The sequence below is a fragment of the Hypanus sabinus genome, chromosome 7 (genome assembly GCF_030144855.1).
Source record: "Hypanus sabinus isolate sHypSab1 chromosome 7, sHypSab1.hap1, whole genome shotgun sequence".
Lineage (NCBI taxonomy): Eukaryota > Metazoa > Chordata > Chondrichthyes > Myliobatiformes > Dasyatidae > Hypanus > Hypanus sabinus.
Window position 1 is genome coordinate 48775188 of NC_082712.1, and position 17848 is coordinate 48793035.

At 43.5% G+C, this 17848-nt stretch overlaps 1 protein-coding gene across 1 annotated transcript in view; it reads right to left on the reverse strand.

The window, feature by feature from the left end:
* gldc (glycine dehydrogenase (decarboxylating)) overlaps nt 1–17848 on the reverse strand; it is a 206309-nt gene that overhangs the window by 80720 nt on the left and 107741 nt on the right. Inside the window, exons 4-6 of the mRNA XM_059974643.1 lie at nt 17082–17246; nt 14066–14143; nt 2080–2227 (exon numbers count right to left, since the gene is read on the reverse strand). Of these exons, the coding sequence (XP_059830626.1) occupies nt 2080–2227; nt 14066–14143; nt 17082–17246 (391 nt within the window). The remainder of the gene's footprint in view (nt 1–2079; nt 2228–14065; nt 14144–17081; nt 17247–17848) is intronic.

Consider the following 17848-nt stretch of genomic DNA (forward strand, 5'->3'; position numbering starts at 1 on the left):
CAAACGTAGACTGCACCCTTGTGCCATCACCATGATACGTTCAAACAAAGACCTGTCTGCTTTCAAGATGATCACCCTCCCATTTGATTTCACCTCTCTCTTCTTACACATGTTACTGGATGTTTTCAGCTTGTTGGTTTTCAATGGGTCATGGAATTTCTTTGCTGGCGGGTCTTCCTCTAGTCTCTCATCCTTGAAGGTTGCATAGCATTGCTCACCAATCTCATATGCCTTCATCAGGTCGGAGGCAATGTCCTTGGGGGATGCCTTTGCTGTAGAGATGCTAATGAGGTCCCGCTTCTCTGCAAATGGGTTGATCCATTCAAGTAAGAGGCTAACCACTGCTGAAACTGCTTCCTCATCTTTCTGGATTCTTGGTCGCTGTAGCTCCATATGACAAAGCTCTGATTTGTTGCCTTTCACCATTTCCCTTAACCGTCCCGGGAATGCACTGCGGTGCTCAGCTGTTATGTAATAACGCTTGATAACTCCAGCATTCAGGCTGAACCGTGATGTGCCTCCAGGAGCTTCAACAGCCTGGTCCACAGGGGTTGTTACTTGACAGCTGCACTGAGAATTGGCCTGTCTTGAAGGCCTCATACACAGAAGGGTTCCTCTCCGGGAGGTTCATCACCTGAGCAAAGTAAGGGGACAGGTACCTGGTATAATTCATCTTATCATAGGCAAAGCACCATGGGATCATGGTTCTTATAGCATGGAGGTGCAACTCCCAGTCCTCCTCACGAGAGGTGTGCAGAAGCCCAAGTACTACATTCTCTACCATGTCAATGTATGATATCCAGAATGCGGATAGCTCTCCATTGTTGTGACGGAGTTGTTCCAGAAAGTCTGTCCACAGGGTTATCAGCTCAGCTAAGAGTGGACTTTGCAGCAGATTGTTCAACTTCTGTTGGTTCAAGTCACTGGCCATGTCATTCACATGGTCTAAGAATGATTTGATCATCCCACTCCTCTCTGGAATACTGTCCTCAACCCACAGTGTGAACTCTGCCCATGTGAGCTTCATAAATGTACTTGTGAGCCAACAACACGATTGTGGTGTTTACCATCAAGGACTCCATTGATGGACCCCTCTGCGACAATTCCAGCCTCTATGCAGACCAGCATCCCGAAATTGCTTTCCTAAGATGGTTGAGGCATTACATATGGTATGGAATATCCCCATCCTGAGAAGAATGTTGGAGAAGTGCTCTTCCTACTTCCAGGCAATTTCAGTGGCTTTTGCATACAGTGCTTGATCCTTGACTACCTCAGTTGTTTCTAGATGAAGTTCCTTCCTGATTGGTTCAGGATTTCAAATACTGTGGTCAACTCTGTGGCTGGTGAATTGATGGTTGGCAGATTGGTTCCTGGTCCCTGGTGCTGATATTAAAACCAGTCCAGCTTGGGATTGTCTGATTCTCTGGATCTGTCTGCCTTGCGAGTGTACACACCAGGTTCTTCTTGCAGGCAAGTAAAGCAGCTTCCTTGGTTTCCTGGACACAGTGTTCCCTGGTTGGGAGAGGCTGTGGGCCTACATGTGCACCTGCTACATATACTTCCAGTTCTTGGTCCTCAATGGTGACTCATCTCTGGTTCAGCTACCACTGCTGCAATGCTATCATATATTTTCTAGCACTAGGGGTGTATACCTTGCCAAAAATCATTATAAGAATTATTCCCCCCCACCCCCACCCGATGGTACCAGTGGCCCAAATTTGGGATCCTGGCTCATGGACTAAGTCTGAAATAGAAACAGAAGGGGTTCTGAACACTCAGCGGGCCAGGCAGAAACTAAAGACAGAAAAACAGTTAATACTTTAGAGTATAGATCTTTTTCATCAGAGTTGGCCTGCTCTAATCATGAATAATTGCTTATCTTAGACTAACCCCATATCCCTTAACATATGAACACTTAGTGACCTTGGGAGATCGCCTCAGATTCTCCAGCATGTATAATTGTCAATTTAAGCCAAATAAATGCGGCTAGCATTCCAACAGGTAGACCTTCTAAACCCAGCACTTACCAGGCACTTGCAGTCACCAATCCCCAACACAATTCAAGCATCTATTACTCACCCCATTTTGGTGTGCAAGGTCAACAAGTTCAGAGAAGTCTTCTACTCCTCCCTCCGTGTCTGGGTACTGAAACAGTACTCCACTGATATCCTTCCTGCTGAAGTCCATTTCACGGGGCAATTTCAATTCCGTCATTACTCCTATGTAACTGGAAACAGATTCCTTGTCAAGAGGCACATCAAAACACAATATACACAGCATAATGCCTTGCTACCCTCAGATTTTACTTCCAGCTACATTTATAAAGCAATTGCTAAACCTAAGCACTGCTACAAACTTGCAAAATCCTGTAGAGCATGTGATAGGTACTTAACACACAACTGTTACACCATGGTAGCATAGTGGTTAGTGTGGCCCTATTAGAGCTCAGGGTGTCAGAGTTCAGTTCCAGCGTCCTCTGGAAGGAGTTTGTGCATCCCCCCCCCCCCCCCCATGGGCAGGGGAAATGGATGGAGACATACAGAAAGAGATGGTAACGCGCAGTCACAGTGAGTTTAACCAGTTTGGCAATAATGCAGCTTGAAGAGATGTGAGGAATTAATGTGGGAGGAAAAAATAAACAGTAGAGTCTGGATTACAGGATGAAAGGGTGGGAAAGAACAAGGTTCAACTTGAAAGGTGGGAAGTCTCCAGCAATTATGAGTGAAAGGTATGAGGTGACAAGAGTTGCAAAGAGCAGGGGACAGTCACATGACTGAAGTACAGAATTTATTGCAAGAGGACGGTGAGGGAACCCGATGGAGTCACAACTTCGATGCTAAAGTTGGAAGTCTCCAAATTTCTAAATATTAACCTAAAGGTTAATTTTGCCTCATTCCAATATTTTAAAGAAGCATCTCAGACCTGACCTGCTTTACCAATGAAATGCTAGAGGACATTATTTGCTGATGTTGGCATGACAATCAATTCTGGTTGAGTTCTCTCCAACACTGAAACAATCTACTGCTTCATTCAGCAAAATGTGGACAATACTCAGGAATGAATGACATATAAAGGAGGTGGCAAGGTAGAGTAGTGGTTAGAGTAACACTATTACAACACCAATGACCCAGGTTCAATTCCGCTGCTGTCTGTAAGGAGCTTCTACATACTCCCCATGACCACGTGGGTTCATCCAGGTGCTCCAATGTCCTCCCACATTCCCAAGACACACAGCATAGTAGGATACTTGGTCACATGGGTGTAATTGGGCTATACAGGCTTATTGTCCCAGAAGGACCTGCTACTGTGCTGTACTCTAAATAAAAACAAAAATAAACCTTAAAATAATATTCCTGTCATACCAAGTGCCAGGCAATAATCAAATCTGAAGTCTTATCACTTCCTCGTAACAATCAATTGTGTTACAACTGAATTATCCGCCATCACCTTCTTGGGATGAAGGTATGAAGAACAGTGAATGCTGATTGTAACAGTAGATCAGGGTTGGGCATCCTGCAATCAATGACTCACTCCAGACATCCAAGGGCTTTGCACCATCATCAAGCTACAAGGTGAATGGAATAGTCCTCTTTGACTGGCTGGGGGTTCAACCAGCATAATCGAAGCCACCACCCACCTTGGATATTCTCTCTTCACCCCTCCTCCCATCAGGTATAAAATACAAAAGACTGAAAGCACGTGCCCCCAGGCTCAAAGAGAATTCTATTAGACTCTTGTTTGATCTCTTCATCTCAAAATTTACCCCTCGCACCTTCTCTGCAAATGTAACAATGTAGTCTGTGTTCCGTTATCATCTTTCCCCCTTGCACTACCTCAAGATACTGAAGTGATGAAATGATGTGTATGGATGCCATCCAAAACAAACCTTTTCATTGCACTACAGTACATCTGACAATAATAAACAAATTGACCAATTTATACATTGCCCCCTCACACTATCAATAGGATATCCAGCTGCATTGAGCCCATCTACAAAGGGCATTCCAGCAACTCAGTATGGCTTCTTCAACAACTCCATATGTATCCTTGTGCTTGATCTCAAAGGATCACAAGCTTGATAAACAAGTTAATTTGTTTATTATTGTCACGTATATCAAGATATCGTAAAAACTTTTGTTTGCATGCCATCCAGATTATTCTAAAAGTATACACCTTCAAGGTCTGCAGAGATGTGGCAAGTGAAATGAATTAGTCAAATTATCAGCCAATATAAACAAGGCTCTAGGCGAGCAGCCTTGTCGAGTGAAGTGCCTTGAGAAAAGTGCGAGTCTTTGGCTCGAGAGTCTTCAGTGAGGAGGCTGAGGGAGCAGACTACGCCACAGTTGGAGAGGGTGAGAGGTGGTGAAGAGATGACAGGTAAACTGAGTCTGTGTGATGCTTGCCTGATGTGGGAGGTCAGGGACACTGATGGTGCCTCCGGCTGCTACAACTGTGGAAAGAGTGTCCAGGTTCAGCTCCTGAAAGACCGTGTTAGGGCACTGGAAAAGCAACTGGATGACCTCAGGTTCATCCGGAAAAACGAGAGTTTTCTGGACAGGACCTACAGCGAGATCGTTACACCGAAGATACCGGAAGGGAGAAGGGGGATGACGATGAGGAAGGGATGATGCTTGGAGTACAGGAGACCCCAGGGGATGTACCTCTTGAAAACAGGTTTACCCTCTTGGAAGCTGTCAAGACAGAAGACACTGCCAGTCTGAGAGGCGGACAGGTCTGCAAGTCAAAAATTGGCGCTGAAGCAAAGGCAAGCAGATAAACTTCAGGCGGAGCCGTGGTAGTAGGGACTCCATAGTGAGAGGTACAGAAAGGGGTTTCTGTGGCAACAGGCGGGATTTAAGAATGGTGTGTTGCCTCCCTGGTGCCAGGATCCAAGACGTCACGGACCGATTGCAGGACATCCTCAAGGGTGAAGGTGAACAGCTGGAAGTGTTCGTGCATGTCGGCACAAATGACATCGGGAAGAAGAGGAAACACATTCTGCAGTGGGACTTCAGAGAACTTGAAAGAAGGCTGAAAAGCAGAACCTCCAGGGTGGTTATCTCTGGTTTGCTTCCAGCTCCTCGTGCTGGTGAGGGCAGGGACAGGGAGATAGGGGATCTGAATGTGCGGCTGAGGAGCTGGTGCGGCAAGCAGGGGTTTAGATTCTTAGACCACTGGGATCTGTTTTGGGGTAAGGATGAGTTGTACAAAAGGGACGGGTTGCACCTTAACAGGCGGGGGACCAGCATTCTGGCAGGCAGGTTTGCCACTGCAACACGGGTGTGTTTAAACTAATAAGTGGGGGAAGGAGACAAACTGGAAATATAAGGATGGAGTTAAAGGGAAAGAGAGAATAAGAAAAGTTAAGAAAAACAACAGAATTTACAGGGCAGAAAGCTCAGGAAGGGATCGGAGAGTATGGCCAAGTGCAATAGGGATCGGTGTGAGAGGTGAGGGGAGTAATGGATTAAAAGTATTATATATGAATGCACGAAGTACAAGAAATAACGTGGAGGCTCAGTTGGAAATTGGCAAGTATGATGTTGTAGGAATAACAAAGATATGGCTGCAAGACGACCAGGGCTGGGAAATGAATATTCAAGGATATACGTCCTATCGAAAGGACAGACAGGAGGGCAGAGGGGGTGGGGTGGCTCTGTTGGTGAGGAATGAAATTCAGTCCCTTGCGAGGGGTGACACAGAATCAGGAGATGTAGAGTCAGTATGGATACAACTGGGAAACTGTAAGGGCAAAAAGACCCTAATGGGAGTTATTGACAGCCCCCCCCCCCCCAAACAGTAGCCTGGATATAGCGTGCAGTTGAGACAAGAGTTAAAATTGGCATGTCGCAAAGGTAATGCTACGGTTGTAATGGGGGATTTCAACATGCAGGTAGACTGAGAAAATCAGGTTGGTACTGGATCCCGAGAAAGGGAGTTTGTGGAGTGCCTCTGAGATGGATTCTTAGAACAGCTTGTACTGGAGCCTACCAGGGAGAAGGTAATTCTGGATTTAGTGTTGTGTAATGAACCGGATTTGAGAAGGGAACTCAAGGTAAAGGAGCCATTAGGAGGGAGAGACCATAATATGTTGTTTTAATCTACAATTTGAGAGGTAGAAGCGAAAATCGGAAGTGTCAGTATTACTGTTGAAGAAGGGGGACTATGGAGCCATGAGGGAGGAACTAGCCAAAGTTGACTGGAAAGATATCCTAGCAAGGATGACATTGGAACAACAATGACAGTTATTTCTGGGAATAATACAAAAGGTGCAGGATCATTTCATTCCAAAGAGGAAGAAAGATTCTAAGGGGAGTAGGGGCGACTGTGGCTGACAAGGGAAGTCAAGGACAGTATAGAAATAAAAAAGTATAACATAGCAAGTATGAGCGGGAAGCCAGAAGATTGGGAAGCTTTTAAAGAGCAACAGAAGATAACTAAAAAGGCAATACACGGAGAAAAGATGAGGTACAAAGGTAAGCTAGCCAAAAAAATTAAGGAGGATAGTAAAAGCTTCTTTAGGTATGTGAAGAGGAAAGAAATTAGTTAAGACCAAAGTTGGGCCCTTGAAGACAGAAACGGGTGAATATATTATGGAGAACAAGGAAATGGCAGACGAGTTGAACGGGTACTTTGGATCTGTCTTCACTAGGGAAGACACAAACAATCTCCCAGATGTAATAGTGGCCAGGGGACCTCAGGTAACGGAGGAACTAAAGGAAATTCACATTAAGCAGAAAATGGTGTTGGGTAGACTGATGGGACTGAAGGCTGATAAATCCCCAGGGCCTGATGATCTGCATCCCAGGGTATTTAAGGAGGTGGCTCTAAAAATCATGAACACATTGGTAATCATTTTCCAATGTTCTATAGATTCAGGATCAGTTCCTGTGGATTGGAGGGTATCTAATGTTATCCCACTTTTTAAGAAAGGAGGGAGAGAGAAAACGGGATTATAGACCAGTTAGCCTGACATCAGTGGTGGGTAAGATGCTGGAGTCAATTATAAAAGATGAAATAGCGGCATATTTGGATAGCAGTAACAGGATCAGTCCAAGTCAGCATGGATCTATGAAGGGGAAGTCATGCTTGACTAATCTTCTGGAATTTTTTGAGGATATAACTATGAAAATGGACAAGGGAGAGCCAGTGGTTGTCATGTACCTGGACTTTCAGAAAGCCTTTGATAAGGTCCCACATCGAAGATTAGTGGGCAAAATTAGAACACATTGTATTGGGGGGTAGGGTACTGACATGGAAAGAAAACTGGTTGGCAGACGGGAAACAAAGAGTAGGGATTAACGGGTCCCTTTCAGAATGGCAGGCAGTGACCAGTGGGGTACCACAAGGCTCCGGGCAGGGAACGCAGTTATTTACAATATGCGTTAATGATTTAGATGAAGGGATTAAAAGTAACATTAGCAAATTTGCTGATGACACAAAGCTGGGTGGCAGTGGGAAATGTAAGGAGGATGCTATGAGAATGCAGGCTGACTTGGACAGGTTGGGCGAGTGGGCAGATGCAGTTTAATGTGGATAAATGTGAGGTTATCCACTTTGGTGGCAAGAACAGGAGGGAAGATTACTATCTGAATGGTGTCAAGTTAGGAAAAGGGGAAGTACAATGAGATCTACATCAGTCAATGAAAGTAAGCATGCAGGTACAGCAGGCAGCGAAGAAAGCTAATGGCATGCTGGCCTTCATAACAAGGGGAGTTAAGTATAGGAGCAAAGAGGTCCTTCTGCAGCTGTAAAGGGCCCTGGTGAGACCACACCTGGAGGATTGTGTACAGTTTTGTTCTCCAAATTTGTGGAAGGTTATTCTTGCTATTGAGGGGGTGCAGCGTAAGTTCACGAGGTTAATTCCCGGGACGGCAGGACTGTCATATGTTGAAAGATTGGAGTGTCTGGGCTTGTATACACTGGAATTTAGAAGGATGAGAGGGGATCTGATTGAAACATATAAGATTATTAAGGGATTGGCCACGCTAAAGGCAAGAAACATTTTTCCGATGTTGGGAGGGTCCAGAACCAGAGGTCACAGTTTAAGAATAAGGGGCAGGTCATTTAGAACAGAGTTGAGGAAAAAGTTTTTCACCCAGAGAGTTGTGGATCTATGGAATGCTCTGCCTCAGACGGCAGTGGAGGCCACTTCTCTGGATGCTTTCAAGAAAGAGTTAGATAGAGGTCTTAATGATAGCAGAGTCAAGGGATATGGGGAGAAGGCAGGAATGGGGTACTGATTGTGGATGATCAGCCATGATCACAGTGAATGGCGGTGCTGGCTCGAAGGGCCAAATGGCCTACTCCTGCACCTACTGTCTATATATCGAGGTAATGCAAAAGAAAACAAACAAAATAGTGTAGTGCACGTGGACAAATTAAAGTGCAAGAACTGTAATGAGGTAGGTTGAGAGATCAAAAATAAGCCTTAAAATAATATTGTCGAGGAGATCTTTTCAAGTGTGGATAGAAGCTGCCCTTAATCCTCCTAGTCGTAGGTGTTCTCAAGCATTTGTATATTTTGCCTGCTGCGGAGCGTGGGGGTAAGAATAGAAAATGACGGAGCAGCAGAGGCCAAGGAATGTTAACAGTCTCTCTCTGCATCACAATGTATTCCCAACAACAGAGGCATTTTCCCTTTCCTTCATTGTACTATGTCAATAACATCGACAGTGGGCACACCCAATATCACACCTCCTCAATAGAACTGTAGGATTGTGTAGTGCCTATACAATGTAGACACATGTGGAATAATAAATTTTAAAACAAAAGTTATCTTCAATTAACAACTTTAATTAGCCTCTGGAACTCAATTAAGTAGTAAGTACATTCATTTTGAGAGAAGTAGAATACAAAAGCAAGGATGTAATGCTAAGGCTTTATAAGGTATTAATTAGATTGCACATGAAGCATTACTCGTAGAGTACCCATAAGAAGTATTCAACCGCCCCCCCCCCCCCGGAAATGTTCATGTTTTACAACATTGAATCACAGTGGATTTAATTTGGCTCTTTTGATAGTGATCAACAGAAAAAGACTCTTGCTTGTCAAAGTCAAAACAGATCTCTACAAAATGATCTAATTACAAACATAAAACACAAGATAATTGATGGCAAAAGTATTCACTCCTCCCCCCCCCCCTTAATGTGATGTACCAAATCATCGCCAGTGCAGCCAAATGGTTTCAGAAGTCACATAATTACCGTAGATTCCGGACTACACAGCGCACCTGATTAAAAGCAGCACGCTCTAATTTTAGAAAGAAAATCAATTTTGTACTTGTACAAGCCGCACCGGATTTTAAGCCGCAGGTGTCCCACGTTGTAAGATGAGATATTTACACAGAAAGATATTACACGTGTAAAGAGGGTTTCTTCTTTTTTGTTAACTAGCAGGAATGCTAATTTACTGATAACGAGAATGGTATTCCTTTGTAAACCAAATGGGGATTAATGTTCTTTCTTCTGAGTCTGTAAGCTTTTGTTGACGGGCTTTTGGGCAGATCAGATCGGCGCGAGGGGGTCGAGAGAGAGGACGCAATGCTCTAAGCTGGGCGAGGATCGGACCCCAAAGGGGGGTCCGAGGCCGGGAGATTCTCCGAGGACGGGGGGGGGGGGGGGGGGGGATGAAGCTAGATGTGCTTGGTTGACCACTCGGAGGGTCCTGAGCTGTTTGGAGAGTCCGAGGAGTTCGGAGGGTCCTGAGCTGCGAGTCGTGGAGTTCGGAGGGGATCGAATGGTGGCCAGAAGACTTCAGAAATTGAGCTCCAACGGCTGTGCACGAAGTGGTTTGGACTTTGATAAGTTTGGCGCCTTTAATTTTCTCTTCATATATACTGTATCGTTATTAATCACTTAGTTATAGTAACCTTTATAAATTGTACTCATTTAATCGCATATGGTGTACTGTCTGTTTTTGGGTGAGGCGGGGACATCACACAGCATCCACACCAGCTGATTACCCAGTTTGGCGGGGCTGAAGGCTGCTCCCCCTAGACAAGAATGAGCTGAGCGAGCCTGAGGCGACCCAGGGGGTTACACACGTGAGGATTTTTTAACTTTTAATTAAATCCGTATGGTAACATAAACAAATATATATTGCAAATGCTTTTTTTCGAACAGTGCCTGTAACACAGCTACTTTTAAATATACATACGTATCGGTAACACACAAATTACGTTGCGTATACTTTTTTACTGAACAGTGCACGAACAACATTCCAATATCTCCTAATGACTGGTAAAAAAAATATATATACTGCAGCCTACCAGGAAAAGTTATTGATCGCCTTCTTCATCTTCCTCCTGCGCACTAAAACCATCAAAGTCCTCTTCTTCAGTGTCCGAATTGAATAAAACCTCAGGATCTCGTCACTCACTTCAGTCTCTTCGTTGTCGCTCTCACTTGAGCGCACGCGGTCCTCTTCATCACGCAGCAGTCCAGCCTTTCGAAACCCGCTGGTGATGGTGGATGTTGTGACACGGCTCCACACATTTAGGATCCACTGGCAGACTTGAGTTAAAGATGCTCTTCGCATGCGTCCTGTTTTGGTAAAGGATTTCTCGCCGTTCGTCATCCAAGCCTCCCACTCAACGCGCAGCGCCACTTTAAATGCCCGGTTCACGCTGATGTCCAGTGGCTGCAAATACTTTGTGGTGCCCCCAGGAATCACAGCTGGAATTGAGTTTATACTCTTGATGGCAGCTTTCACTGAACTTTCATTGTCAGCCGCTTAAAAAATCACCATCGGTGGAAGCTTTAGTCCGGATGCTGTGCAGCTCAGAACACAAGTAAAATGCATTCTCTCATGGCCACTTGTTTTCAGTGTGATGGACAAGTCACCTTTTTTTATTAACAGTCCGAGTGAGAGGCAGGTCAAACGTCAAAGGTACTTCATCCATATTTATGATATCATCTGGCCCGATGGAATTCTCCGCTATCTGTTTGAGTGAATGTGCGGAAGTTAGCAAGTTTTTCCTCGTGGTCGGGAGGGAGCTGCTGACACAGAGTCGTGCGTACCCTAACAGACAGGCCTTTTCGTCTCATAAATCTAAAACACCACGATGGCCCACCTCTAAAATCTTCGATTTTCATTTTGGTGGCGATTGCTTTAGCCTTCAGTCTGATCTGCACGGTGGAAACACCGCAGCCGCCTGCTCTCTGTGTGTTAACCCAGTCTTCAAGAAAGTTTTCAAGTTCGGGCCATCTGCTATGATTACCTCTGAAAGCTTTTGTCGTCTTTTTGCATTGACTCAGTTCTTCACGCTGGCGTCTCCACCGTCTCACCATCGATTCATTTATGCCAAGATTATGTGCAGCAGCTCGATTTCCTTCTTCAACCGCCAGATTGATCGCCTTTAACTTAAAAGCTGCATCATATGCTTTTCTTCGAGTGTTTTCCATGTTGATGAGGGTGAGTACAAATGACTGATTTACAATAATTTAATTGTGAAAGTGTGCTTGATTTATCGTACAATTTCATTGGACCTCTGTGAACTACTCATCAATTTTATTGGTCTACTGTTACGAGGCAAAATGTTTTTGGCGGCATGAAAAAAAAACATGCATTAGCCGCACCGTAGTATAGGCCACAGTGTTCAATGCATGGGAAAAAAGTAGCGGCTTATAGTCCAGAATTTACGGTAGTTAAACAGAGATCTGTTTTGGGAGACCTGTGCAGTCAAGGTGTTTCAATTGACCGTAGTAAAAATATACCTGTATCTGGAAGGTCCAACTGTTGGTGAGTCCATATCCTGGCAAAAACTAAACCACGAAGACAAAAGAACACTCCAAGCAACTTCACGAAAAGGTTATTGAAAAGGACAAGTCAGTAGATGAATACAAGAAAATTTCCAAGTCACTGAATATTTATTGGAGTAGAGTTAATTCAATCATTAAGAAGTACAAAGAGTACAGCACAGTTGTAAATCTGTCTAGAGCAGGCAGCCCTCATAAACTGAGTGACCATGCAAGAAGGGAATAGTGAGGCAGATCATCAACAGAACTATAACAACTCTGGAGAAGCTGCAAGCTTCGCTGGCTGAGATGGGAGACTGCACATACAACCACTTGCCCGGGTGCTTCACCAGTTGCAGGTTTATGGGAGAGCGGCAAAGAGAAAGCCACTGTTGGAAAAAAAACACGCATCAATTCTGAAGTCAGCTGGAAGAAGGTTCTATAATCTGATTAAACCAAAATTGAGCTCTTAGGCCACCAGACTAAATGCTATGTTTGGCATAACCATACATCATCAAAAACACACCGTGAAGCAAAGTGGTGGCTGCATCATGCTGTGGGAATGCTTCACTGCAGCAGGCCCTGGAAGGCTTGTGAAGGTAGAGAGTAAAATGAATGCAGCAAAACACAGGGAAATCCTGAAGGAAAACCTGATGCAGTCTGCAAGAGAATTGCGACTTGGGAGACGATTTGTTTTCCAGCAAGATAATGCAAGCATAAAGACAAAGCTACACTGGAATGACTTAAAAGCAACATAGTTAATGCCCTGGAGTGGCTAAGTCAGAGTCCAGACCGCAATCCAACTGAGAAACTATGGCTGGACTTGAAAAGTGGTGTTCACCCATGATCCCCATACAATCTGACAGAGCCTGAGCAGTTTTATAAAGAAGAACGGGGAAGAATTGCAGACTCCAGATGTGCAAAGCTGATAGAGGCCTATCCACACAGACCCCAAGCTGTAATTGCTGCCAAAGGTGGATCTATTCAATACCGATTTGAAGGAGGTGAATACTTAATCAATTATGATGTGTTTTATATCTGTACTTAATTTAGATCACTTTGCAAATATCTGTTTTCACTTTGACACAAAGTCTTTTTCTGTTGATCAGTGTCAAAAAAGACAAATTAATCCACTGATTCAATGTTGTAAAACAATAAATCATGAGAACTTCCAAGCGGGGGTGAATGCTCTTTATAAGCACTGTAGCTCTGGGCCCCTTATCTAAGAAGAGATGTGATGACACTGGAGAGATGCCAGAGGATGTTCACAAGAATGATGCCAGGAATGAAAGGGTTAACATATGAGAAGCATTTGATGGCTCAATGCCTCTTTTTACTGGAGTTAGAAGAATGAATCTTTGAATCCTATTAAAATATTAAAGACACAGTGGATGTGGGGAGAATGTTTACTATAGTGGGGTAGTCTAGGACCAGTGGGCACAAACTCAGAATAGAGGGACATCCATTTCAGAGATGGGGAAAAATTTCTTCAGCCAGAGAGTGGTGAATCTGTGAAATTCACTGCCACAGATGGCTGTGCAGGCCAAGTCATGGGCATATTTAAGGTGGAGGTTGATAGTTTCTTGATTAATCAGGGCATCAAAGGTTATGGGGAGAAGGCATGAGAATGGGGTTGAGAGGGATAATAAAACAGCCATGATGGAATGGCAGAGCAGCCTCGTTGGGCTGAATGGCCTAATTCTGCTGACCAGGTTTTGCATTATTATTTGAAGTTGATGCAGACAGAAACTTACAGAGAGTGGGACCAAGAGAGCTATGGAAAGTTTAATTACTGGGGGTTTAGGAAAGTCAGAGCAAGGAACAGACAGGAGCAAGAGAGTTTAAATTTCCAGGGAATATAATTTTAGGTGGCAAGTCAAGTGGTTACTCAAAATGGACCCAAGACAAATAATTCAGCTTTAAGAACCTTCAACAATTCTTTTAAATCAGTAGGAATCCAGGATCATTGTTGGCAGTGAGAGCAAGTGGTTCCATTAATATAAACAGGCATCTTAGAAATTCAAATACACTTGACTCTGGGATGAGCTTAAACCCTGATGAGCACCTGACCTCCATCTTCAGCTTCAAGAAAGGGTTTGCCTGCAAGCAAGCCCTAGAGTACAGCTCATTGAAGCCTGGTCTTTGAGAATGGTCAGGACTCATCTCCAAGAGGGTCACCATATCATTCTCTGCAAGTTCCTGTGAAGCAAAATAATGCACTACCTAAGTTCTGTTGAACTGTTAAATTGTGGTCATAATTTATCTCCCTCTATTGCATATACTGATGTACTGGAACACACAATTTAATTTATCAGATCTTTACATACTTTGCTCTTGTTTGCACAACAGCTATTGTTTGAGGGTGACAACGAGCATCCACGTAGAATTTTCTTCGCTTGTTGTGCCTAAGTAAAAAGTAAAAAAGAATTCAAAAAGCATTTCTTAAACTCTGTAACATTTGTTAGCCAATGAAATGGAGAATAATGTTGGAAACACAGAAAACAGAAATGTACCGTTTTGTCTTTAAAAATTATTTTTACCTCAGAACTGTTCATTTCTTTGTTTTAATCATGTTCTTTCTCGTTAGAAATGTGTAGAATTTATATTGGATATACATTTCTCTTATGAATGACATCTATATAATGGTATTTCCCTGTGATATCACTGTATGTTAATTATTGCATCTGTACATGTATGTACTTGTGTGTACAACAATACACTCAACTTCGTCTGACAAAAACTGGGAGGAAAACGCAGAACTGGACAAAAACTGGGAGGAAAACACAGAGCTGAACAAAAACAATGACGAGCAATTTCCACATTTCCACCCATTGGAATGGCAAATGTTGATCCCTATATATATATGAAAAAAAATTTAGTGATGTGGTGTTCATGGGTTCAATGTCCATTCAGAAATCAGATGGTGGAGGGGAAGAAGCTATTCCTGAATCACTGAGCACGTGACTTCAGGCTCCTGTACCTCTTCCCTGATGGTGGCAATGAGAAGAGGGCACGTCCTGGGTGATGGGAGTCCTTAATGATGGATGCAGTCTTTTTGAGGCATCGTTCACTAAAGATGTCCTGGATGATGGGGAGGCCAGCACCCATGATCGAGCTGACCGAGTTTACACATTCTGCAGCTTATTTCAATCCTGTGCAATGACCTCCCCCCCCCCATTATTCCAGAGAGTGATGCAACCAGTTAGAATGCTCTCCACAGTACACCTGTAGAAATTTGCGAGTCTTTGATGACATACCAGATCCCCTCAAATGCCGAATGATGTGTCTTCTTTGTAACTGCATTGATATGGTGGGCCCAGGATAGATCCTCAGAGACACCTAGTAACTTGAAATTGCTCACCATTTCCACTTCATTGAGGACTGGTGCATGTTCTCTCATCTTACCTGCTGCGACACGACTCAACCAGCTGATCTCTCTCTCTCTCCTGTATGCCTTCTTGTTACCATATTGTGAAACAGATAGCACCAGGCAAAATTAAAGTACAAGATCACCTATGTCAGTCCCAACAACTGCTAGATGATGCATCTTCAGAAGTTAAATGCGATAGGCCATGCACATCAAATGGCAGGGTACTAAGGAATGGAGCTCGAGATCAAAGTCCATTTGTCTCCGAGAGTGACAACACAGCCGGACAGGAAGCGAAGAAGACATATGACATACTTATCTTCACAGGACAGGGAATAGAAAATTAATCATTATGTGCAAATTCAAATACTGTTACCATTTGCCATGACAGCGAGGACTCTGACAAACCTTCACCGATGTACATTCTGACTGGTCACGTCAGGGTCAGGTATGGAAACTCCAGTGACAAGAAACAGAATCAGCTACAAAGAGTGGTGGACTCCGATGTGCACAGCTCTTTCCACCTTTGAGCACCTCACTGTCAGAGGCGATGTCTCAGGAAGGTAGCATCCATCAGACGAGATCTCCAACATCTGAGCTGTGCTACTTCTCGATGTTCCCATCAGGGAGGAGCTACAAGAGTCCGAAGTCAGATACCTCAAAGATCAGCAATAGCTTCTTTCCACCTGAACTGCTCTCAAAAACCTGAACACTACCTTGGGCAATTTATTAGATATACCTCTACACCTGCTCGTTAATGCAAGTATCTAATAAGACATATACTGGCAGCAATTCAACGCATAAAAACATGCAGACATGGTCAAGAGGTTCAGTTGTTGTTCAAACCAAACTTAAGAATTGGGAAGAATTGTGATCTAAGTGACCTTTACTGTGGAATGATTATTGGTGCCAGTCAGGACGCTTTTGAGCATCTCAAAGTATCTCCTGGGATTTTCACACTCAACGGTCCCTAGAGATTACAGTGAATGGTACCAGAAACAAAAAAAAACACATCCAGTTCTGTATGCAAAATCACCTGGTTACTGAGAGGGGTCAGAGACTGGTTCAAGCTGACATCAAAACCATGCATTGCAACAGTACCGTGCATCCCGGAGTGCACAACACGTTGAACCTTAGGGTGTAGAGGCTACGGCAACAGAAAGCCACAAAAATACACTCCATGGCCACTTTATTAGGTACAGGAGGCCCCTAATAGCCACTGAGTGTATATATTTTTTTCTTAATCTTGCTGTCATGTTTATTTTGCACACATCGAAGTTCTGTATAATTTATAAGTACATCACCAACACTTAGTGTTTCGGCCCAAAACGCCGACTGTACTTCCTGCTGAGTTCCTCAAGCATTTTGTGTGTGATGCTTTAACTTAGTGTATGTTAACTTGTATTTGTCTTTGCTTTGCAATGTACAGTGTTACTGTTGTGCAATGCTAATTTTCAGAGCATTTACATCCTGTATATGTACACATGCCAATGACAACAATAAACTTAAGCTATCATCCATCCTGTAATGTCACAGCATCAGTCAAAAGAAATCAATGAGCCACTCATCTATAGCAAATGGATTAAGAGTTTTCAAACCCTAACTTACTGCTTCAGGAAATCAACTATTTGAAAATGAATTTCCAAGTCACACCCAGGTAACAGCTATTGTAATACTCCTTTAATATAACACCATGGGATTAGATAGGTGGTGTCAGGTGAGCAGAATTTATTCAATTTATAGCCCAACACACATTTAATTAACTTTTTTTTAAAATAGTACACAGTGCAATAATAACTCTTGCTGTGCATCAGGTGAGTTTCCAGGGAATACGGTCACCAGGATCCTGGTGAAGGGAAGGGAAGCACAGAAAATCACTATCTTGCAAGCTAGATATTGTACCGGTGGGATTTCTGAATAACTGGATGAGCAATGATCAGAATTTTATTGTTGAAGACACATTAAAACGATAGTACCTGTGGCATAACTGCATCGCCTCAGCAGCAGCAGTTCCTTCATCCAACAAGGAGGCATTGGCCACATCCATGCAAGTGAGATCGCACACCATAGTCTGATAATTGAGCAGGCTTTCCAATCTGCCTTGGGAAACTTCTGGTTGATAGGGTGTGTACTGGGTTACCCTGTAATGAAAATGGAAAAAAAAACACCAATGTTGGTTCTGAGATTTGAATCACACCTCTTCTTTGTTTTTAATGTAAAGAGAATTGTTAAATTCTGAGTTGTCAGATCACAGGGTAGAATGATACATCAACACCCTTTGAATACTTGGTATCGAGTTGAGTTTCTTGCTCCCAGCTGTTGATCCTGCTTGGAGGTGGAGTTGCCTTGGAGCCAAATGGCAAGACTGGTTCAGCAGAACATTTCTTGGGTTCTACTTGCAACACAAGAACATGTAATGTAGGTGCAGGAGTTGACCAATTGGCCTTTCAATGTCCCACCCGACTGAATTTGGAACTGTACAGCACAGGAACAGGTCCTTCGGCCATGATGTTGTTAATGCCGAGCTAATTAAATGTCTAACAAATTAATCTCTTCAACCCATACAACGTCTGCACTCTGCACGAAACAGAGCTGACATTTCAGATCCAGTCATTTCATCAGAAATGGAAGCTGCTTCTGCCACATCAGGCTTCAAAGTGGGTTGGACAGGAAAAAGTGAAATGTGAAAGATGAGACCAGAGCTCTCATGGCAATACGCTGTCTACAAAATATCAAAAAATAG